We start from the raw sequence: 24,849 nt of genomic DNA on the forward strand, positions 1-24,849 counted from the left end.
GGGGGGGGGGGGGGGGGAACTCTTCGTGTGGGGACATCCCTGGGTCGGAAGCGCTTTTCTTTCTTTTTCGTCACACTAGCAAACAAAATCGATCATATTTTGTATATCAGAAAAAGGAACGATCTAAGTACGTTTTTTGAGTCTATTAAAAGCTACGAACCGAGAAGCTTCCCGAGAACGTGTAACGTACAATAATAGAAACTTGCATTACAAAACAACTTCCAATCAGGCATGTTGTAAAAAGCAGCAGCCTCTAAATGTCAGGGAAGTCCACAACACAACACAACAAAAGGTCCAAAGGAAAGTGGGGAAAAACAAAACACTAAAGCCTTGAACTTAAATACAAAACTCATCCTCAAAGCACAACAATTGTTCATCATTTTCTTTTTCTTTCTTTTTTTTTTTCTGAGTTAAAAACTACAAAAGGATTGTTGTTCTTAATCAATCAAACTCAGTTTTCTAGCTAAACTGTCAAGTGAAGTGCTGTGGGAAGAGGCAAGGCATAGTATTCTCATGTTGGTTGCACAAAAGAAACTCATTATCTACAAGGTTGAGTGAAGGGAAAAGAAGTTGAAGTCGTGGTGATGAACGTTGAGCTGTTTCAACCACGAATCGGCGGTATGATAGAGATCGACCATCCGTTCGTAATCCGATGTCTCTGGCTGCAACCAGAGATCTCCCTGCATTCTGTAAGTGGCTAACCCAAATGGGAAAAGGCAAGAAGAAGAAGAAGAAGAAGAAAAACCGCTCGTTTTGTCATCGGTTTGGCCTGCGGTTTCGATATTCGAACAAGTACATCCATCTTGCCCTTCATGATCCATAGAGCAATCTGTAATTCATCAAACATTGGACAAAGAATTCTAACATATTCGGAAACGAGTATAGACAGACAATTACGCACCTTGGAAAGACGAGGACAATGTATGATAAGTTAGAAAGCACGTGGAGAAGTCCTTGTCGTTTATTTGACTCGGGATATGATAAATAGGATACCTGATTCAAGCCGAACGCAGCAAACAAAATCAATAACCCGAAAGCTCGTGTCGATCGATAGATAGAGGAAGGCGGTGTTGTTTACCAAGAAACAGCCATCCAACTTGCTGGAGAAAGATCCACACTCCTAAGTGTATTTAGAGCTGGATATGTTTGAGTTAGTTCCGTTATCTGAAATGAAAATTTTCGAACATAAGTAAAGAAGATGTTCATAACTACGGAACAGTTAAATTTGAAGTTCAATAGGTTTTGTGTTTCTTGTTCTTAACGACATCGAGTTTCCAACCTCGACGAGAAATGCTCGTCGGAACGTCGAGGTTGAGGATATACTTTTCTTTTATGCAAGCTCAAAAAATAGGCATACCTTGTCCAAAAGAGGCACTCTCCAATAAGGAGAAGACATCTCCATATATTGTAAAGAGAGGTAACCAAGTTTTTCCCTTAACGACCACGATCCGTCCTGGTCGAAGCTCGAATCTTCAGAAACCGCATCCCATGTCCTGCTAGAGTTGTTGCTCAAGGATCTTGACAGGTTATCACTCCAGCTATCGTCACTCCACGAATCACTTTCGCATTCTGCCATGTCGCTATCATATCTTCGGTTTCTGTAAAGAGAAATCGAACAAAAATAAATTACATACTATAACAGTCCAAGCCCACCACTAGCAGATATGTTCCGTTCAAGTTTTTTAAAACACGTCTATTAGGGAGAGGTTTCAACACCCTTATAAAAAATGTTCCGTTCTCCTCCCCAACCAACGTGAGATCTCATAATACAGTGCAATACAACAGGAGCATATCAAACATTCCCTTTTATTACTTTTTAAGTATTCTTCCCAATAATTAAACGGAGTCCGAGTTGTATCTCGACCCGTACCAATAAAAAGCCATTAGTCATTGAGAAACAGCGTTTTCAAACATTCCAAGGCAGCAGCAAGCATGAAATGAAAGTAGCTTCAGTATACCTGGGAGGGGCAACAGGCTTGCTTGTGTAGATCTGAATTGCAGACAGATAAGGCACATAGAACTGCATGGCAGTCTCCGAACCGTTCAACTGTATCGGGATACCGGCGCCATATGCACTCCATTCGTTGTAGCAATCCCATAGCTCGCCGAGCGTGAAGTACTGAACCGTATCTTTATCAGGTTGTTGCCAATGACTATTGAGATCATGAAGGCAGCTCTAAATGAAAAAGAAAAGATGATAGTAAGTTTAGAGAAAGTAAGACAGAAACACTTACAAGCATCTTCCATGAATTGCATACAATAAAATGAGGCTTAGACAGAACAGCAACCAATGGCTTCAAATTCCCACCCCCTTGATCACTCTTTCGAAACACACGACCTCTTACACGACCTCCTACACGACCTCCTACTCGACCTCGTACTCTAATGCTATAATAAATCATCGCTAAACCCGAAAAGCTCGAGTGAATGAACTTTCCACAACCATTATTTTCCTCGAAAGTTTCAAATCTCAAGCAAGCTAATAATAAATTTCTTCTTTATGGGAGAATGTTCTTAGAACCTTCAACAATAAAGTCTAGCATTAGCGTTCAATTAAAAAGAAAAACACTAATATATGGACTAAAAATGATATAATTACAACATTATTTAGTATAAGCTATGAACCCGACTCTCCACCAGATATGATATTGTTCACTTTGAGTGAAAGTCTCATGACTTTGCTTTTGGCTTCCCCAAAAAGTCTCGTACCAATGGAGAGAGTATTCCTTAATTATAAACCCATGACCATGGCTCTGATACCATGTTAGACAAACACAACTCTCCACAATGGTATGATATTGTCCACTCTGAGTGAAACTCTCATGGCCTTGTTTTGGGCTTCCCAAAAGGCCTCGTACCAATGGGGGAGAGTATTCCTTAATTATAAACTCATGACCATTCTCTAAATTAGCCGACGTGGTACTTTCATCATCCAACAGGGTCAAGTTAGGTAGAAACATCCTATTATACCTAATTCAATTGTTCGATTATAAATTTTTTAAACCTAAACGATCCTTATTATTAAGGGTCCAACCGAATTACTTGGATTATTAATTTAAAATTTTATCAAACCGAGTTGGTGCCTTATCCATTCTTTTAACACCTCTAATTTAGCACTTCAGGACGAAAAATGATGACCCACAAGTTCTATCTTTTTGTGATGAATATCAATCAAATTTAATTTACAAAATATTTTTATTCATGGAAGGGAAAAAGTAGAGGAATATTTCTTTAAAAGCCAATCAATATGACACGTGGGCCCGTCTCTTTAAGCACGTTGCTTAATGGCCACCCTTGTAGGGTCGGCCTAAATATAATTTTTTTAAAAAAAAATAATTTCTTTTGTTTTCTAACCAAATGACAAAAATAGCTAATTTCAAAAATATTATGATAATGAGTTTATAGTTACTACACCAGAAACATAATTCAATAAAAAAAAAATAAAAAAAAATTATATATTGATTTAAAAATAATTATTATAAATTCACTCAATTATAAATAAAAAATAAAAAAAATACTCTACTTTATTTTAAAAATACCCCTAAAACTTTCAAAAATTTCAATAATATTCTTAAAACTAAAAAAATATATATATATACAATTGCCTTTAGTTTTGGACGGAAACAGTTAAAACTTTATTTCAAAAATACAAATTTTCAAAAGTTTCATAAATACTATTTTTTTATTAAAAAAAACTTCAAAAATACATTTAAACTTTAAAAAAAAATAAAAAATATCTATTATGAGATGCTAATAGACAGTTTCCATCGGGACAATGTTGACGCTACTTTTAAAAAATTTTAAATGTAAGAATTTTATTGAAAACTTTTAATGTTTAAAATTTTTTCTTTTTAGCAAAAATATTTTTATTAATTTGGCATTATTATAAATTAGTAGAAGAGGAGATTGGTGTATATATATAGTATATTCGGAGAATATTATAGCCATCTTAGTCTTAATGGGCCCAGAAGGACAACGACTCGGCCCATTACATAATTTACACAAAAAGACAAAAGGAGAAAAGGTGACTCAGCGAGTTAAGGAAATTAGAAATCTATCCGCCACGTTTAGTATTATTCCCGCGGATTCACTCCGACTCTTTTTTTTCTTTTTTTTTTTATCACTCCCTCCAGAAAAAATATAATAAATATAATAAATGTAGTAAATATCTTCATCTATAAAAATGGCAAGAAAATTAAAAAATATAACGGTGAATATGGAAAATAAATTATAATGGTGGCGGAAAATGGGAGAATTTTAAATTCTGTAATTAAAATTAAGGTATAATATAACAATAAATTAACAAAATAAACGGAAAATAAAAAGATTTAAGGGATTTTTTGCTTTTTACCTGAGGAAGAGTTCGCCAAGGAACGGAAGGAGTAACGCATTGAAGAAACCGCTCCAAATTCGAGGAAGTTTTACGATTGGCGAAACTAAACGACGTCGTTTGAGTCATCGATGTATTCCTTCTCTGAATCTCGCTTCCGATCGGAATTCCGGCTAGGGCTTTTTTTTTTCGAAGAATGTGAGTTTCCGGTGGTTAAATACACGGAAGAACGCAGAACTTGATCGGCTAATCCGGCTGATGAAAACAGGAAAAGCGGATTCAGCGGCGGAGTAGAGGAATTGATTACAGAGAATGAGAAGTGGAAGTAAAAGGAAAAAGATGAAATCAGAGAGAGAAGAAGAAGAAGAAGAAGAAGAAGAAGAAGAAGAAGTAAACGTACTGTTCAGATTTTAATCAGCAATGAATGAATCCTTCGGCGATTTCTCCCGCAGCAGACACCGAAATGATGGAGGAAGAGGAAGAGGAAGAGGAAGAGGAAGAGGAAGCCATTAATGGCGACAGAGAAGGACGGAGTGAAGCAGAAGGCGGATCCGGAGATGAAGAAGACGAGGGATTGAGGATAGGAGAAGAGATTTTGACTGAGAAATTGGCATCTCAGAGGCACAGATTCATAGCATTATTTTAATCGATTTATTGGGAATTAATTGAAGTAATTGGGCGAAGGAAACTGATTTTTAGGCTCTCCAATAAATAAATTGGGCGGAGATAAAGACGAGAGAAATTAAATTAAATTAAATTAAATTAAAAAGGATATTCTTAAATGAATTTTTTTTTTAATTTAATAAAGAAAAAAATGGATTTACATGGGGAATAATAAATTAAAATGTTTTTATTTTCGCCGCGTGTAGAGGGGACGCAGCGGCATGGTAATGGAACGCACTGCTGAGAATGCTACGGAGGGGTTAGCCAAGCTACACGTTTGCTATCAAAGAGTTCTGTTCATAGGCCACCTTGACACCTCAATTTGTCCTTTCTTTTCTTTGCATTTTCTTTTTTCGCTTCTCTACGTTTTGGTTTATTGCGAGGTCTTAAGAGTGAAATAAACATTTTTTTTTTAATTAAAGTGGGGAAATCCTTTTTTATTAGTAAATAGCGTTTTAAAATCGTGAGCACATAAGGCTACGTGCTATCAGTGAGCTTGAATTGATACAAATGGTATTAGAGAGCTAGAACCAAGTTGATACGGCTACCAGTGGACTTGGATTGTTACAAATGGTATTAGAAAGTTAGGGGCTATGTGCTACCCGTGAGCTTGGACTGTTACAAATGGTATTAGAGAGCTAGGACCAGACTGCGTCCCAATATCCATATTGGCTATGGATAGGGGAACGAAACATTTATTATAATGGTGTGGAACTCTTTCCAGCACTACTACTTGTCAAAATTACAACTCAAAATTACAACTCAAATGTTCGAATTTGGTTATATTTATTCTTTTATATTTTAAATATTTTTTAAAAGAATTTAATTTGATTTGTTGGTTGAAGATTTTTTTTTTTTTTTTGTCCAATTAACTTTCATAATATTAATTTTTTTAAAATGTTTGTAATATATATTAATTATGAGTTCTAATTTGTATATTTTTTATAATGGACTTTTATTAAATTTTAATTATTAATAATAACTAGATCAGCTCACATTTTAAAAACACTTTCCAAATTTTAAAAATAAAAATAATTTGAGATTTAAATAAAATTATCTTAAAATAACTTAAATATATATTAGATGACATATATTTGCTTATTAACTAAATATATTTTCAGCATGTTTTTGTCCAAACTCATCGTATTACATAAAAAAATTTCTGAAAAGATAATCCAATATAAGATTTCTTTAAAACAAATACGTTTAATATTTGAGTTTATAGGATTGAGTTATCGAAAAATATGTTTTTATAATTGAGTCACGGAAAAGAAAAATACATATATATAATTTTAGTTATTTTAAATAATTTTAAAGCACACCCACATGTTGAATATAAATTATTAATTTGAGAATTTCTTATAAAATTAAGAACCATTCCAAACATTAAATATATATATATATATTAAAACATGATACGAGGCTAGAATTTAATATTTTGATTTTATCCAAAATCTGCTATAAAAAAATAAATAAGTAAATTAGAAATTTCGAATTTGTTTGGTTCACAAAAATTATATATTATTAAAAAAAAAAGAATCTTTGATTATTCAACACGTTTGCAACCAAAGGCTGACATCTTTCTTGTCTTCTTATGCTCATTCTTATTTTATCTCTTCAATTTAAATATTCATTTTTATTTTATACTTTCCTTTAAAAAAATATTTTTTTTCAATATTTTGACTGAAATAATAATTTATTTGTAACCAATTTAATATTCAAAATTTATCCTATAACAATATAATTTTTATTAAAATAAAATTTTAGAATTCTAGTAGATATAAATTTTATTTTTATATTTAAATTAATTAATTTCTAAAATTATATATAAAATTGAAATCTTATATATTCAAAATTTATTAAATATGACTCACTATTGGAGACTAAATAAATTTAAATTTGAAAAAACCACGGATTAAATTTATAATTAATTTAATTTTGTATAAAATTATATATTTTTGTAAATGTGAGTGAATACCACCTTATTTCCACGTGTGAAATTAGTTGGATTTAAAAAATTTCCTAATTATTTTTTATTATTTATTCTCCAATAACCATTAATTTTTTAAAAACTATTTATAATGTAATTTTTAAAAAATATACTCAATTGTTATAAAATCTTAATTAAACGAAAATAAATAAATAAATAAATAAATATATATATATATATATATATATATATATTTTAAATTATAAAGTAACTAGATAAGAGCATAGAAAAGAGCATACGTACTTTAGAGAACGAAGCATTTATTCAAAAAATAAAAAATAAAAAGTACGGTTGAGAAAATACACGATCGAATGTATTTTTTATTTCTTTTTTAGATGCGTATCTTAAATAAAAATAAAAATTTCGTTTTAATCTTTTTAGTAAACGCGTTTGACAGACTGTATATACATATATATACATATACATACATATATACATCTCCATATATATATATATATATATATATATATATATATATACATCTCCATACATATACATATATATAGACATAATGTTTCAAACTTACCATTTAAATTTAAATTTTTCTAATTTTTAAAAATTTATGGAAGAAAGGACATAAATTTAAAATTTTAAAGTTCTTTAACCGCATAATTAAAGTTTATATCGAATAATTTTAAAATTTTTTAGAGACTTATCATGCACAAATTATAAGTTTATTCATGATCTACGTTTTTTTATGGTGTCCTATATTTCAAGATGTCATTGATCCTTGTTCCTCGCATAGACATATTTATTGAGAATCGACCCATAAATCACCTATACATCGGGACATTCCAACCATCCATCCATCCAAATACTATTGAGCCATCAACTTTCTCAGGTCCATGCTCAGTCATTTACAAATATCGTACAGGAGAGCGTTCCATATACTTTCGATTCAAAGGTATAAGTGTAATGTTGGTATACTCGTGTCATTTAACACTATCCTTAAAAACCCATTTTGAACGCAGACGTGCAAAACTCCAATTTTGCAACAAATAAATAAATATATAAATAATTTTATTTTTATAACTAAATTATATATATTACAAAAACGCATAAAAATAGCGAATAATGCCAATTTTAGTTTCTCTTTAGCTAATATGGTAACGAAAAATTGAGTGGGTGTGTATTTTTAAAATTATTTCCTGAAATAAATAATTTGGCTTTAATTACATTTAAGATTTATTATTGTTATTTATTTTTAATTATTTCCCGATAAATAAATAAAAAAAAGGAGAAAATAAGGAAAATTGATTTAATTAGAATTTACGTAGAGAAGGGAGTTTTCAAAATTAGTAATTTATGGATGGAATTAAAGAATTTAAATTAAAAAACCCATTAATTTATTACGGATTTGATGCCAAATATTTTGTCTACATTTTATTTAGCCTAAGGTCTGACCGAGGAAGATATGTCTCTACTCTCTATCTTTATGTCCATCATATTCCAAGACCGAATGTTATTTTTTTAAATTAAAAGTCGGTTTTACCCTTGTACTTATCTATTTAATCGATATTAATTTTGAATTTAATTTATTAATACGTAGCATAAATTTAAAACTTTTATATATACATATTTTTAAATAATTTTATTCCTCCATAATATATGTTTTCAATCCCTGGCTTAGCTTCTCGTTCAATAAACTAGTCGTTAGCTGATCTGATCGAATCTTGGACTGCAAGAAACGAGCCCCTTTCAACCCATGAACTCGTGGAGTTGAACATAAACCCTTCGTAGTCAAGCATCGGTTAGATTCTTTTTGTCAATTTTCTAACCCTTGCTTAACTTCTTGTTCAGTAAACTAGTCATTGGCTAATCTGATTGAATCCTGGACATGCAAGAAACGAGTCCCTTTCAACCTAGCAACTCGTAAAGTTGAACACAAACCCTTCGTAGTCAAGCATCAATTAGGTTCTTTTATCAATTTTCTAGCCCTTCCTTAACTTCTCATTCGATAAACCGATCGTTGGTTGATTTGATCGAATCCTAGACATGCAAGAAACGAGTCCCTTTCAACCAGCAACTCGTAAAGTTGAACATAAACCCTTCGTAGTCAAGCATCGATTAAGTTCTTTTATCAATTTTCTAATTCGTGCTTAACTTCTCGTTCGATAAATCGCATGTTAGTTGACCTGATCGAATCCTCGACATGCAAGAAACCGGTCACTATAGACTTACAAAAAGGCTACATTCTTTATTGAAAAACGGTGGGCTTAGTAGCAAGTACCAACGCCGCAGAACCAATAAAAATTGCATTTTCTTTTGTTTTCTTTAACCAATAAAAATATATTATTATTTCATATCTATAATAACACAATAAAATAAAGCCACCAATCAATAAAAGTGTTGTTATCTGTCAATAATGTCATTAAAAATTATATAATAAATTAATATGTACCGTTTAAATATATGGAAACATCATAAATTTTGTAAATATCACAAATTCATAAATTTATTTCATTAAATGAATATTTGAATGATTGTTAAAAAAAAAAAAAAATCAATTATTATTAATTGTTTCAATTCTTATCCCATAAAATTATATATATATAATTATAATTATTCATTTCGAAAAATATTTTTAGTGAATAATTTTTATTTTTTAATATAATTTTTATTAAAAATAGAAACCATCCTAATAAATTTAATAATTCAAAATATAATATAATATTTTACCAATATAATTTCAAATTTTCAATAATTACAGTATGAGAAGGAAAATGTTTACGTGATTATAGTATTTTAGTTCTTTAAATATAGTATTTTCAATATTACAGTATTTTCACATACTCTCGAACTGAAACAAACTTCCCGATCATTGATCACTATTTTGATTCGATTGGAGATTTCACACGAGTTCGAGAGAACACTGAAACATTCCTCATAAAGGTATGAAAACTTATCCCTAATAGATACGTTTTAAAATCGTGAGACTAACAACGATACGTAACAAGTTAAAACAGACAGTATAGCTCAATCACGAGTTGACCTAATGCTGAAATTAAAGTCAAAATGATCGAAATTTCTCAAACACTTAGCTGAAAGTCAAAAGTCAAAAGTCAAAAATGAAATTAAGAAGGAAAGACATAGAAGATAATGAAAGAAAGTGATGAACAACTGATCCTCTTCTAGCTTTCAGCTCTATTATCTCTTTGGATGTCTTGTCCAGTCCATTTCTGCATCCTTCCAGAAGTTTCCTCAACCTGCAACCATTATACTCAACATGTTAGCCATTGAAATGCTTTGACACATAAACTCATGTGCTTTTGCTTACTTCTTTGTTCCAGTTGGTTTTGTATAGGACGAGTAGCAGCAGCAACGTTTGCATCGCGATCCCGGCGATCATTCCGCCCCACAGCCCCTATATGAAACGAATCAAGAAAGTTCGAGGTTTAAAGATGTCAACGAAACATAACACGATAACACGATAACACGATACGAGTTTTGAGATACCTTGACTCCGAATTTCGCTACGTAACCCAAGACAATCCCAAGAGGGAGACCAAAAATGTAATAGCAGGCTAAGTTTATGTAAGCCACCAATGCTTGCCATCCTGCTCCTATGGCCACACCTGAAAACAAGGGATGCCACACACAATTTCAAACGGTCATTCAATGAGAATGTAACGACCCAAGCTCACTACTAACAGATATCGTTATGTATCACTGTTAACCTCGTGGTTTTAAAACGCGTCTATTAGGGAGAGGTTTCCACACCTTCATAAGAAATGTTTCGTTCCGTTCTTTAACCGATGTGGGATCTCGCAATCCACCCCCCTTGAGGATCCAGCGTCCTTGCTGGCACACTGCCTAGTGCCTGGCTCTGATACCATTTGTAACAGGCTAAGCCCACCGCTAACAAATATTGTCTGCTTTGGCCCGTTATGTATCACCATCAGTCTCATAGTTTTAAATGCATTTATTAGGGAGAGGTTTCCACACTCTTTCAGAAATGTTTCGTTTCTCTCTTCAACTGATGTGGGATCTCACAATCCACCCCTCTTGAGAGCCCAGCATCCTAGTTGGCACACCACCTGGTGCTTGGCTCTGATACCATTTGTAACAACTCAAGCCTACCGCTAACAGAAAACGTCTCCTTTGGCCTGTTACATAAGAAATGTTTTGTTCCCCTTTCCAACCGACGCGGGATCTCACAATCCACCCCTCTTGGGGGCCCAACTTCCTAGCTAACACACCACTCGGTACGTGGCTCTGATACCATTTGTAACAGTCAAAGTCTACTTGGCCTTTTATGTATCACCACCAATTTTGCAGTTTTAAAATGCGTCTATTAGAGATAGATTTCCATACCCTTATAAAAAAAATGCTTCGTTTTCCCTTTCCAACTAACGTGGAATCTCGTAAGAAAGAAAGATTTTTAAGCTCACCTGATATGACTGGTTGGACACTATTGAGAACCATGGTTATACCAAGAAGATAAGCCAATTTGGCAACATATTTCTGCACAGCAACACTACTTGTGAAGATGACAGCGAAATGATCCTTGACAAAGAATATCAAGACCATAAAGAGGAGACCAAGAACGAGAGACTCCGCTATCGTCACGTAAACGGAGTACATCGCTGCACGAGGCCGTCCCTTCCCAAGCTCATTGGAGACTCTAACACTATAAACAAACAACACAAAAACATCAACACAAAGTGTATCTAAACCTTAAAAACTGCAAAATTTCATTACCTCATAGCAACATTAACTCCAATGAAAATGATATTTTCCCATCCATTCAAGTTCATACTGAAAAAAACCACAAAAGAAGCTTCAAATCACCAAGAACACAGCTACAATACATGATATCAAAGAACTAAACCATACATACCAAATGGATAGCGAATCAACAGAAATGACAGCATTTGGAAGGTGACCAGCAAGAACAACAATGCTACTCATATACCAAATCTCCAAGCAAAACATGATAGCAGATGAAAATGAGAGCTGAACAAAGCCCCACAAATCCTTGAAAGCCAACCAAGAGAAGCCCCTCCAAGCATCACTGCACCAACCAAACACATAAATGACTTGAGCAATGGCAATGCCCCAACCAGAGATGTTCAAGGCCAAGCCAGCGCCGGTGGTGCCCCAACCGAGCTGGAAAATGAAGAGCCACAGCATCAAGACATGGGCCATAAGGGCACCAAATCCAATCCAAGCCAAGGCCCACACTTTGCTTTGTGCTTGCAGGAACTTTTGGGTTGGGAAAGCCACCACAAAGGAGAAGAGCTGTGGGAGTATGAGCACTGAGAAGCTTCCAGCCAGCTCTGCTACATCGTCTTGTTGCCCCAATAGCTTCAAAATGGGAGTAGCAAACACATAGACTGGTGTGATTAGCAGTGCACATATCAACATTATGACCCATGATCTCTGCATATATACTCCCAGCATGTGGATTTGTCCTGCCCCAAATGCTTGGCCGCATAGTGTTTCCGTTGCACTTCCCATTCCAAACTGTTCACAATAATGAAACTTTTTAGAGAGAGGAATAACGAGCCTCTACCATGGTATGATATTGTCACGAGCATAAGAACTCGTGGCTTTGAGCCCCTAAAAGGCTGCATACCAATGAAGATGTATTCCTTACTTATAAACCTATGGTCATTTCCTAAGTTAGCTAACGTAGGACTCACTCTCAATAATCCTACCGAGCCTTCCTTGTGGAGCCCTCGAACATCCCCTTAATCGAGGCTCAAATCCTTCTCTGGAGTTCTCGAACAAAGTACACCCTTTGTTCGACATTTGAGGATTCTATTGACATGACTATGTTAAGAGCATGACTCTGATAACATATTAGGAATAATCATCTCTTCTATGATATTATTCACTTTGAACCTAAGCTCTCGTGGCTTTGAGTCCCCAAAAGGCCTCGTACCAATGAAGATGTATCCCTAAATTAGTAAACGTGGGACTCCCTCTCAACAATCCTCCTTTCCAATAAAGTACACTACAGAGCCTTCCCTGAAGTCTATGGAGCCCTCGAATAGCCTCCCCTTAATCAAGGCTCGACTTCTTCTCTGGAGTCCTCGAACAAAGTATACCCTTTATTCGACATTTGAGTATTCTATTGACATAGCTAAGTTAAGGGCATGACTTTGATATCCCCTTAATCGAAGCTCGACTTCTTTGGAGTCCTCGAACAAAGTACACCATTTGTTCGACATTTGAGAATTCTATTGACATAACTAAGTTAAGGACATGACTCTAATACCACATTAGGAATAACGACTCTCCGTAATGGTATGATATTGTCCACTTTATGCATAAGCTCTCGTGGTTTTGCTTTGTGTTTTCCCAAAAGACCGCAGAGAAAGTAGCAATAACAGAGAGAGTACATACCATGAAACCGAAAGCGAAAGTGGCAATAACAGAGATGGCAATGGAAATTCCAGAGAGCTCAAGCTCCCCGAGCTGACCCACAAAAATATTAGTGACAGAGTTGGTTCCATATTGACAAACGATCTGGAAAATCACCGGACCGGAGATCAGCCAAGTCTTCACCGTCTCACTCCACACGATCTTCTTGAACTCCTTAAATGTCCTCGCCGGAGCATAGTCTCCGCCGTTCCCCTCGCCGAGAAGTGGCGCTGCATCCATCTCCGGCGAAACAGGGGACAGATATTTTTTGTAAGCAAACCATTCGCCGATAGCCGAGGAATATATAAACTATAGATTTCGGGTGAAATGGGTTACTTTTTGAAGTGGAAAGTTACGATTTTAGGCCCATACTCCTGTCCACGAAAGTGGTACATAATTGTATTTGTATAACCACGTGATCCACGACCATTTCTCAAAACTATCACTAAAACATTATTCTATTACAAATTTGAATGTAATATTAAATGAAAGATAGATGGGAGGGCTATCTAGAACGACGTAACAATCACACTTTTTGAATGATCCCACTTCGGTTGGATAGGGGAACGAAACATTTCTTATAAGGATGTAAAAACATTTTTCTAATATACGTGTTTTAAAAACGTAAGACTGACAATGACATGTAATGGACTAAATTGAACAATATTTACTAACGGTGGGCTTGGGGTGTTATAAATAGTATGACACTGGGTGGTGTGCCAGCAAGGACGTTGGGCTCTCAAGATGGTGGATTGTGAGATCCCACATTGGTTGGAGAAAGAAATTAAACATTTGATATAAGGGTGTGGAAACATTTCCTTGACATACGTGTTTTAAAAATGTAAGACTGACAATGATACGTAATGGGCTAAAGAGAACAATATCTATTAATGGTGAGCTTGAGCTGTTACAAATGGTATTAGAGCCAGATATCGGGCGATGTGTTAATGAGGATGTTGGGCCCCCAAGGGGCGGTGGATTGTGAGATCCCACGTCAGTTGGAGGGAGAAACGAAACATTCCTTATAAGGGTGTGGAAATCTCTCTTTAACAGACGCGTTTTAAAACCGTGAGACTGACGACGATACTTAACAGGCTAAAAAGAACAATATCTACTAACGGTGAGCTTAAGCTGTTACAAATGGTATTAGAGCCAGATACCAGGCGGTGTGCCAACGAGGACGTTGGGCCGCAAAGGGGCGGTGAATTGTGAGATCCCACATCAGTTTGAGAGAGAAACGAAACATTTCTTATAAGGATGTGGAAACCTTTCTTTAACAGACGCATTTTAAAACCGTGAGACTGACGACGATACGTAACGGGCTAAAGAGAATAATATCTACTAACGGTGAACTTCAGCTGTTACAAATAGTATCAGAGCCAGATACCGGGCAGTGTGCCAATGAGGACGTTGGCCCTTAAGGGGCGGTGGATTGTGAGATCCCACGTCAGTTGGGGAGAAGAACGAAACATTCCTTTATAAGAGTGTAGAAACCAACAGACGCGTTTTAAAACCGTGAGATTGACGACGATACTTAAGAAGCTAAAGAGAAAAATATCTACTAACAGTGAGCTTGAGCGGTTACAAATGGTATTAGAGTCAGATACTGGGCGGTGTGCCAACAAGGATGTTGGACCGCCAAGGGGAGGTGGATTGTGAGATCCCATATCAGTTGGAGAGAGAAACGAAACATTCCTTTGTAAGGGTGTGGAAATCTCTCTGGACGCGTTTCAATAATATGTATATAATTAATTAAATAATAATAAAATTATCCATAATTAAACGAAATTTGGAACTGATGTCATCTATAAAAAGGGGCAAATATAAGCCTGCAGAAACAGGCCTTCGTCTTCCTCTTCCACACCAAAATGAGCTCCAATGGCGTTTCTGCAACCATCTCCAAAAGGTACACAAAATTCCCCTTAAAATTAAACTAATATCAACTCATCTCTAATGGAATCATCTCTGTTTTCTGTTGCAGATTGGCCGGAAAAGTCGCTCTGATCACCGGCGGAGCGAGCGGGATCGGCGCGTCGACGGTGAGGCTTTTTGTGAAGAATGGAGCCAAAGTGGTGATCGCTGACGTCCAAGACGACCTCGCTGCTGCCCTCTGCAAGGAGCTCAATGATGCCACCGATCACGACGTTTCCTATTTCCATTGTGATGTCACTAATGAATCCGACATCTCGAACGCTGTCGACTTTGCTGTTGATAAGTACGGAAAGCTCGACATCATGTTCAACAATGCTGGCATCCGTGGCGATGTTACTGCCATGACGATGAACACCGACATGAATGACTTCAAGAAAGTCTTTGATGTCAATGTGTTCGGTACTTTCATGGGAGCCAAACACGCTGCTAGGTACTAAACTTATCACATAAGTTAATAAGTTACGATAAATTTAATCATTTATTTTTATCGACATCAGGGTCATGGTTCCTGCAAAGTCAGGGTGCATCTTGTTCACGTCGAGCATGGCGTCGGTGATCTGTAGTGGAAACACACCGGCATATTCCGCATCAAAACATGCCATTGTGGGATTGATGAAGACACTCGCAGTGGAACTCGGGCCTCATGGGATCAGAGTGAATGCGATATCGCCGTTCGCGGCGGTGACGCCAATGTTGCTACCGTCGATGGATGTCGAGCAGAAGAAGGCAATGGAAACCCTAATTTACATGTCGGGAAACTTGAAAGGAGCAATGATGGATGTTGAGGATATAGCTAAAGCAGCTCTATACTTAGCTAGTGACGAGTCGAAATATGTTAGCGGACTAAATATGGTGATTGACGGTGGGTTTAGTCTTACTAACCCGAGTTTTGAATTAAGTGTTAAAGCTTATGCACAATCATCGTGATTAATCCTCGTTTAAGAGATTCAATAAATTTATGATTTTGTGTTTGAATTATGTTAAGAGTTTGGTTAGTTCGGGTAGTCTTGTTGATCAAATAGTCCAAAATAATAACATTTGTTTGAGATTCGAATTACTTTATGAGCAAGATCGATCATGTCAAACTTGAATGATTCTAAAAATATAACCTAAACTATACAAAAAAAACATAGCCCGGACTAAGAAAAACACAAATACTGCATTTTCTAAAGTCTTTTACAAAAATAACATACCTGTCTCAATGAGAACCCTGTATTTTAGTATTTTAAGACAATAATTAGCCACTAGATAAATATAATATTAAAATAAATAAAACTCTTAAAATACATTAAAGAAATACTGAAAAAATAAATGAAGCTTGATTCTGTTTTGATGTGACATAAATTGTAACGAAAGTTTATATTATATGATTGATGTCTTGGTTCGTATAAACTACGTTTAGAGATGTCCACGAGACGGGGGGCGGGAAGTCCGTCCCCCTCTCAGCCCCTATTTCAATTTTCATCCCGTAAAATTCTTCAGTTATTTTTTCGAGATTAGAACAGCGATTCACCACAGGAAAATCGTCGAAATTGAGTTTCCCATACCGTTAAAATTATATTTTATAGATTGAATTACACAATTAAAAATGAAAATTAGCCAAAATATTAATATTATCAAATATTATTAGGTATTTTTTAATATTGAGAAAGTGCATTTTAGGAAATTCAATTAAAAACATTTATTTCATACCATTTCTAAGTCATCTCTTATTATTTTTTATTTAATATAAAAAAACATAATTTAATTTATTAAGTAAACCATACATTAAATATTAGTAATAATTAAATATGATTAATTATAACATAAAAATAATAATTTGTAAATGTTTTAATTTTACTATATGGTCTAACGGAAGGCCTTCCACGTGAATCCCGACATGGGACAAGTTTTATTTTTATTTTATTTTCAATTTATATTATTGTCGTTTTGTTTAAATATTCACAATTAATTTATTTTTTTTAATTTTCTGGTTGGTTTTGTCTGTACGAAAATAATTTTATTCTTAAAATTATTATTTTGTTTGTATTTTAATTGTCGTGAATCACGTTGATGGTATGGATAATGTTATTATATTATAAACTAAAAATATGTGTGAGATTTAAGTTTTATTAATAATTAAAATATTATGATCCTACTTAATAATTAAATTATACCGTTTTTTTTAAAATAACTCGATAATCCAGTCCAACGTATCAACTTGAATTTTGAACTCTATTATGTCTTGTTCGAGTCATTAGTCCAACTGACTTGAATTTCGAGTTAGTTCAAAATATTTCTTTAACCCTATTTGTGTACACTCGTAAAGAAAGACGTTTTTTTTTTAATATAGGTTATAATTTGGAGGACGAGAGAGAGAAAAAAGCACGTGACCGACAAGAATTTTGTTAATTTTTGTGTAAGTATAAAAATTTAATAACGAAAATATATATTTTAAAATTTTGTAAGTAACAATCAGATTTAAAATTTAAAAGCCATTATTATTTCCAAATGGGTATGTTTTATTTATTTATTTATTTACTATTTTATTAGAGTTTATCGGGCTCCTGAAATTAGAAAAATCACGACCGTTAGATCCATCTCTTCAGGGTATTTAACATTTGTCTTGTAGTTTTGAAACACGTGAATCACGTTATAATCTGCAAAACGACAAATAAATTAATAAATTAATAAAATATTCTTAAAATTTCAATTGAAGTTTCAATAATACTCTTAACAATTGCCTTAATATTTTATTTAATAAAATATTCCATTTTTAATAGTGTTTTTAAAATACGTTTAAAAGTTTAATTTTTATTTTATTAATATACTTAAATTTTAAACTTTTTTTATTAATACTAATCCGTCTTTTAAAAATAATACTAATACTATGTTAAAAATATATTTATAAAATTTTAAAAGTAGAATTAACATTCTTATTTTATAAATAAATTTTTTTACTATTTCTATCCGCCGTTATAATTTATTTTCAAACTTTTTAATATTATTTTTTAAAATTTATGAGTATTTTTAAAATGTGATAAGGATAAATATATTTTTGAAATAATAAAAAAAATTAAAAAGTACTTTTGAAGTTTTTTTTTAAAAAATTTAATACTAAGTTTTTGAAAATTAAAAAATTTAAAGGTATTTTTGAAATAAAAGGTTAATCATTTTGAATAGTAAAAAACAAAGATAAGGGTATTAAATTTATTATTATTTTTTTTAATTTAAGATATTATTAAAATTTTTAAAAATTAAAAAATATTTTTGAGACAAATTTCAAAGTTTAAAGATATTTTTATTAATTTATCTGAATTAGAATGGTGTTTGGTTTTTATAGAAATGTTACCATATTTTTTTTTTATAAATAAATTATTGTAACGCGCCAGTTCAACCGTTGATAATTTCATTTATTACGACGTTTTGTTTGTTAGAAGGTATTCTAGCTAACAGGTTTAAACGGTTAGCTATATTTATGCTTATCACAATTTTCGAACACGCATATAAGACTCGTTCTCAGTCAAATACGGTCGTTTACTAAACTTTCTAACGGCCTGTCATAACATACAATTTGATGGTTATGAATACTTATTGTTACTAACTTAGCATACAACGTGTTCGTCAGAAATTAAACATTTTCAACCTTTAAAGTCATACGACTTATATTTCCATTATGAATTTGTAGCATCTTAACAATCTTATGCATACTTCGTAGATACATAAATTAAAACGTGTCATTCACACTCATTTATTATATAAAGCTTCTTATCACATAATTAACATGCTTTACGTATATAAAATAAGTTAAAAGCTCGTTTAAGAGCTCTGATACGCTACTTACTTGGATCACTAACTCCTTTCGTCTCATAATTTACTCTCAATCGGGTAGCTTATCACAATTTCTCTTATTAATCTTAATAGAACAGGTCAAAAAAAGTCTAACAGGACAAATCGGAGTCTGGTCCTAGGTCACGTGCGCCCTCATGCACCCATAGACCTTGTCCCACATGCCTAAACACTTAGCCAGTTGCACCTCACTCGCAGCCACATGCACGTGCGTCTCATGAGCCTATAATCTTCAACCTCACGCTCCTTGTGATTTTCCAAATATTTTTTCGAAATTCCCTTTATGTCCTTTGCGTGTTAACTTAAGCTACAACCAAAATTTCATCAAGATTTCTCGTACAACATTATATATCTAGTTTCCACGGATCTAAAGAATTAGGTTACGACTTCTAATAATCAAAATACAGCAGATTACTGAAGTTACAAAGTTTCGATTATATGGGTTTTTCGTTTACCTCTTTATTCCTCGATCCCGATCTCTCTAAAGAAAAACTCATCGTAACACTTAATTTTTCATATTTTCATTCGTTATTTATTATAAATACCCTTTAAATTTTTGGTAAAAAAACATGAGTTAACACGCTGAAATGCATTCGAGTTGACCTAATAACTTTCATTTTAAAATTATTATTTTGAAATGTAATTCATTTAATTCAACAAATTGTGGGAATAAAAAAACAATCCATTCATTCTTAAAATGATAATTGATATCTTATTGAGCTATATTCAAATTGACATATATTAAAGTTTCTTTATTTTATAAGTTGTTTGATTAGAAATGTTCACATGACTCGAGAATCTGGCCAACCCGAACTACCCAATCCAAACTATAAAGGTTAAAAAATTGAAAATTTTAGGTCGATTCACGAGTTGACATTTTTGTGGTCGGGTCAACCTAACCATCCCAAAAATACACTTACAACCCAATTCAACTCCCACCCTATTCTTAAGATTATTATGAAAATTAAGAATATTTTTCGTTTACAACCGACATTAGTAATACATTGTCACTTATAAATATTTGATATTTGAGATTTATAAAATTTTAGCTATTAACCTAAAAAAACAACTCGACATGAATTTTGAATTCTATGCAGGTTATCGTGTCACAAACCCAACCAACCCGAGCTTTTGAGCTAGTTCAAAAGATTCCGGAACCCAACTCGTGTACTCCGATAATAACCCAAAAATAATAATAATAAACAAAAAGAATATTAAAAATAATACCAAAGAAGAATAATTTTAGTCACCAACGCATACATTTGGTAATAAAATATTACCATATTTCTCATTAAAATAATATTACAACGTTGGCTGCATGCCCAACATCTACCATCGTGAATCACGTTTCATTAAGCCACACCATTTATTTTTATGAAAAATTAATTAATTAATTACTCAAAAAATTCAATTAATTCAATTTAGTCGAGTCGAGTTCACGAGTTCTGTAATAACCTAAATCCACTGTTAATAGATATTGTCCACTTTAACCCGTCATTTATAACTGTCAGTCTCACCGTTCCAAAACACGTATGATAAAAAGAGGTTTTTACGCGGTTTATAAATAATAAATATTTTGAAATTTTATAAATAAATAAAATAATATTTTATTATATACATTGTTTTTTTTTAAATCTTCAACACCATCTATATAAACTGTCACCCTTTCTCCTTCCTTACTCAGTTGCAGAACATCTGATCTCCTTCGGGTTCGGCGCGGTCGGTCAGGGTCGTCGGAAACTTAGAAAGAAGATACAATGTGGGCAATCGTGGTCGGTTTGGCGACGCTGGCGGTTGCTTATTACATCCATTGGATCAACAAATGGAAGGATTCTAAGTTCAACGGCGTTCTGCCGCCGGGCACCATGGGGTTGCCCCTCGTCGGAGAGACGCTTCAGTTGGCTCGACCCAGTGACTCTCTTGATGTTCACCCTTTTATTAAGAAGAAAGTTAAAAGGTATTTTTGTTTTCGTGTTACGATGATTATAAATATAATAAATATAGATGTTTATGGGTCGGGATAAGAAACTCTTTCTCGTTCTTATCTAATATATATATACATATATGAAATTCTTCTTTTATTTTTATTTTTTGGGAGATCGAGTTATAGGAATTTTTCTTTGCGGGAAAAAACATGCCCTAGAAAGGTATGAAAACCTCTATCTAGCCGAAGCGTTTTAAAACTTTGAAGGGAAGCTCGGAAGGGTGTGGAAACCTCCCTAATAGACACGTTTTAAAATCTTCTTAGCGGGGAAGCACAGAAATGTGTGGAAAATTCTCTCTAGTAGACACGTTTTAAAATCTTGAGGGGAAGTCCGAGAGGGAAAGCCAAAAAAGAATAATACCCCGGGTGTCGGGAAATCCCAAAAAGAACAATATCTCAAGTGTGGAAACCTCTTCTTAGCATATATATTTTAAACCTTGAAGGAAAGCTCAGATAGGAAAACTCGAGGCAAGAGCTAGGATTTAGGTGGGGACCACGACGGAGAATATAATCTCGATGTATGTATCTATATATACATAAAAGTTTTATATAGTCGGGATTGGAGATGGGGACGGAGACGGAGAGTATACTTTTCGTTCCCTCCTCCATTCTCCCCCTCATTTGAGGTGGGTCCCTATAAAAATCTAGACTCGGGTTAGACGAACGTTCGATAAATTTGAAAATTAAAAAGCTGAAAATTTTGTGGGTTTTTTTTTTGAAGATATGGATCAATCTTCAAGACATGTTTGGCGGGAAGGCCGGTGGTGGTTTCAACTGACGCAGAGTTCAACAATTACATAATGCTTCAAGAAGGAAGAGCCGTAGAAATGTGGTATTTGGACACACTCTCCAAATTCTTCGGACTTGACACTGAATGGCTCAAAGCTCTTGGCTTCATCCACAAGTACATTAGAAGCATCACTCTCAACCACTTCGGTGCCGAGTCGCTCCGCGAGCGTTTCCTACCTCGGATCGAAGAATCCGCTAAGGAAACCCTTCGTTATTGGGCCACCCAACCCTCCGTCGAAGTCAAGGACTCCGCCGCCGTGGTACGTCGTACCTACCTAGCTTCAGTCACTACTCTCCCTTGATGCTACATATCAGCTAATTTAGGGAATGATAATGAGTTTATAATCAAAGAGTTTATAATCAAAGAATACTATCTCTATTGGTACGAGGCCTTTTGGGTAAGTCCAAAACAAAGCCATGCGAGCTTAGGCTCAAATGGACAATATCATACCATTGTGGAGAGTCGTGTTCATTTAACACTCGGTTCGTAGCTTAACAATTCTTCGACTTATTTTGTAGATGGTTTTCCGAACTTCAATGGTTAAGATGGTGAGTGAAGATTCAAGTAAATTACTAACTGGGGGTCTCACAAAGAAGTTCACAGGACTCCTTGGAGGCTTTCTCACCTTGCCTATTAATGTTCCTGGCACCACCTACAACAAATGCATGAAGGTGATCATTACCTAATCAAATATCCGTTCTTCGTTCTTCGTTCTTCGTTCTTCGTCGTAAACCTTAAGCTAACGAGTTAACGTTTCGGTAACTTGTAGGACATGAAGGAAATCCAAAAGAAGCTAAGAGAAATTCTAGAGGGAAGATTGGCTTCAGGAGCAGGAAGTGATGAGGATTTCTTGGGGCAAGCCATTAAAGATAAGGGATCACAACAGTTCATTTCAGATGATTTCATCATCCAATTATTGTTTTCTATAAGCTTTGCTAGCTTTGAGTCAATCTCCACCACTCTTACTTTGGTTCTCAACTACCTCGCCGATCATCCCGACGTTGTCAAAGAGCTAGAAGTAAGAATCGAAACGACTCTAAAATTATTTGATAAGACTGACACAACGTGGGTTTTCGTTTAAATGGAATAATCACGTTGTAAACGTTGGATTTAAGCGTTTTTCTAACGATACGTTTGTTTGTTGTGATAAAGGCCGAGCATGAAGCCATTAGAAACGCTAGAGCTGACCCAGATGGGCCAATTACTTGGGAAGAATACAAATCCATGACTTTCACTCTTCATGTATGATTCGATTCTCTTATACTCTGATATCCCACGTTGGTTGGAGAGGAGAACGAAACACCCGTTATAAGGGTGTGGAAACCTTTCCCTAGTAGACTCGTTTTAAAACCTTGAGGGAAAGCCCAAAAAGGACAATATCTGCTAGCGAAGAACTTTTTCTTCTTATAATTGTTTATTTCTTTTGGTGTTTAGGTCATCTTCGAAACACTTAGGTTAGGGAGTGTAACTCCAGCCTTGTTGAGGAAAACAACCAAAGAACTTCAAATAAACGGTAAATCTTCTCGTTATTGTTCTTGTTCATGTTATTACCCGAACCCCACGAAAAGAAACGAGGAATTTTACGAAATGGGGATTGAAATAAGTGGTCGGGATGGAGATAGGACATCTCTTCATATTATATCAATATTAATGTTTTCACTTATCCACGTTGGACGAATGCAGGATACACAATCCCGGAAGGATGGACAGTAATGCTCGTTACGGCTTCTCGTCATAGGGACCCAGCTGTTTACAAGGATCCCCATACCTTCAACCCATGGCGTTGGAAGGTATACCAACAACGACAACAACTCAAAAGATTGTTTCTTTCATACATCTAACAGTTAATAACCTCGAGTTTGGGTTATATCGTAGGAGTTGGACTCGATTACGATTCAAAAGAACTTCATGCCATTTGGGGGAGGTTTAAGGCATTGTGCTGGTGCTGAGTACTCTAAAGTCTACTTGTGCACATTCCTCCATATCCTCTTCACTAAGTATAGGTACATAGTTTATAAATTAAGCTTTGATTAACGCATAAGAGAGATTAATTAATCACTCTAATCTAATTTTTAATTTTAATTTTGATAGATGGACCAAGCTTAAGGGAGGAAAGGTTGCAAGAGCTCATATATTGAGCTTTGAAGATGGGCTACATGTCAAGTTCACTCCCAAGGAATGATTGAATATAATGAAAGGCTTAAACAAAAAATGCCATCGTTTATCGTCGTATTGCTAGTTGTACTACGTTTATCGTCCACGTTTCAATAAAGCTACGTCTTTTTTCGTAAATTTTCTTGTGTTAAAATGATTAAGATCAGCTTAACCACCGTACGAAACCAATTTGAACATAGCTCATTGAAGAAGGTGATAAGACGGGGGTTAATCACTTGTCTACACAATTGTTGAATGAAAAAAGAAACTATAATTTAACTGATTAAGACGTTCTAGATCAATAGAATTTGTTAATACGAACTTAGGTCACTTTATCCGGTGAATAAAGATGTGTGTGCTACTACGAGTCGATGCAGCAAAATTAGGTGGTGCTATCATGGGAGGGGAAGGGTATTGTGATGTAGTCGGAGAGACTGTGTGAGATCTCGCATTAGTTCAAGAGTGGAACAAAATATTCCTTATAAGGGTGTGAAAACCTCTCCCTACTATACGCGTTTTAAAACCGTGAGGGTTGAAACAGACAATATCTACAACGGTGAGGTTATTATGAAAGTTTTAGTGTGGTTTTTATAAAGCTTCATTAATCTCGTGAATGTTCATCGTAAAATTGATACATAGAGTTATCTGTTATTGTGACATCTGAGTAAACGAAAGGTACATGAATGCACTGAAACCATATCTGAATGAGAGCAATCCTAACAATAGGCTGACTAAGAAAGACTTACAAGAATTAGGGTAAGGAATTATCAGCCAAAAAATAGCTCCAAGTTTGGTCTGACATGAAGAGA

At 34.4% G+C, this 24,849-nt stretch overlaps 4 protein-coding genes across 5 annotated transcripts; 2 read left to right on the forward strand and 2 right to left on the reverse strand.

Annotated features, from left to right (window-relative positions):
• Positions 1-124: 124 nt before the first annotated feature.
• On the reverse strand, positions 125-5,058 carry LOC111457189. 2 transcript variants are annotated; one of them, XM_023099362.1, is made up of 7 exons: positions 4,731-5,058; positions 4,352-4,585; positions 1,959-2,176; positions 1,358-1,598; positions 1,079-1,164; positions 902-993; positions 125-808 (listed from the first exon to the last, which is right to left on the reverse strand). In XM_023099362.1, exons 2-7 carry the CDS (start codon positions 4,457-4,459, stop codon positions 543-545), a joined length of 1,011 nt encoding a protein of 336 aa, XP_022955130.1. In that variant the 5' UTR covers positions 4,460-4,585; positions 4,731-5,058; the 3' UTR covers positions 125-542. The 2 variants fall into 2 exon arrangements, with proteins under 2 accessions (XP_022955130.1, XP_022955129.1); XM_023099361.1 differs by having other exon boundaries at positions 125-829; positions 4,731-5,055.
• A 4,756-nt stretch (positions 5,059-9,814) lies between these two features.
• On the reverse strand, positions 9,815-13,634 carry LOC111457185 (protein DETOXIFICATION 35-like). Its single transcript, XM_023099355.1, has 7 exons — positions 13,335-13,634; positions 11,824-12,449; positions 11,685-11,741; positions 11,375-11,613; positions 10,440-10,558; positions 10,261-10,347; positions 9,815-10,189 (listed from the first exon to the last, which is right to left on the reverse strand). The coding sequence occupies exons 1-7, from the start codon at positions 13,590-13,592 to the stop codon at positions 10,115-10,117; spliced, it is 1,461 nt and encodes a 486-aa protein (XP_022955123.1). The 5' UTR covers positions 13,593-13,634; the 3' UTR covers positions 9,815-10,114.
• A 1,531-nt stretch (positions 13,635-15,165) lies between these two features.
• Positions 15,166-16,255, forward strand: LOC111457191 (zerumbone synthase-like). The gene is made up of 3 exons (XM_023099364.1): positions 15,166-15,258; positions 15,334-15,714; positions 15,782-16,255. Exons 1-3 carry the CDS (start codon positions 15,221-15,223, stop codon positions 16,209-16,211), a joined length of 849 nt encoding a protein of 282 aa, XP_022955132.1. The 5' UTR covers positions 15,166-15,220; the 3' UTR covers positions 16,212-16,255.
• Positions 16,256-20,790: 4,535 nt separating this feature from the next.
• On the forward strand, positions 20,791-24,261 carry LOC111457186 (cytochrome P450 87A3-like). The gene is made up of 9 exons (XM_023099356.1): positions 20,791-21,069; positions 21,818-22,145; positions 22,405-22,557; positions 22,656-22,904; positions 23,039-23,128; positions 23,321-23,399; positions 23,570-23,676; positions 23,762-23,889; positions 23,978-24,261. The coding sequence occupies exons 1-9, from the start codon at positions 20,870-20,872 to the stop codon at positions 24,066-24,068; spliced, it is 1,425 nt and encodes a 474-aa protein (XP_022955124.1). The 5' UTR covers positions 20,791-20,869; the 3' UTR covers positions 24,069-24,261.
• Positions 24,262-24,849: the final 588 nt, after the last annotated feature.

Source organism: Cucurbita moschata, unplaced genomic scaffold (genome assembly GCF_002738365.1).
Source record: "Cucurbita moschata cultivar Rifu unplaced genomic scaffold, Cmos_1.0 Cmo_Scf00019, whole genome shotgun sequence".
Taxonomy (NCBI): Eukaryota; Viridiplantae; Streptophyta; class Magnoliopsida; order Cucurbitales; family Cucurbitaceae; genus Cucurbita; species Cucurbita moschata.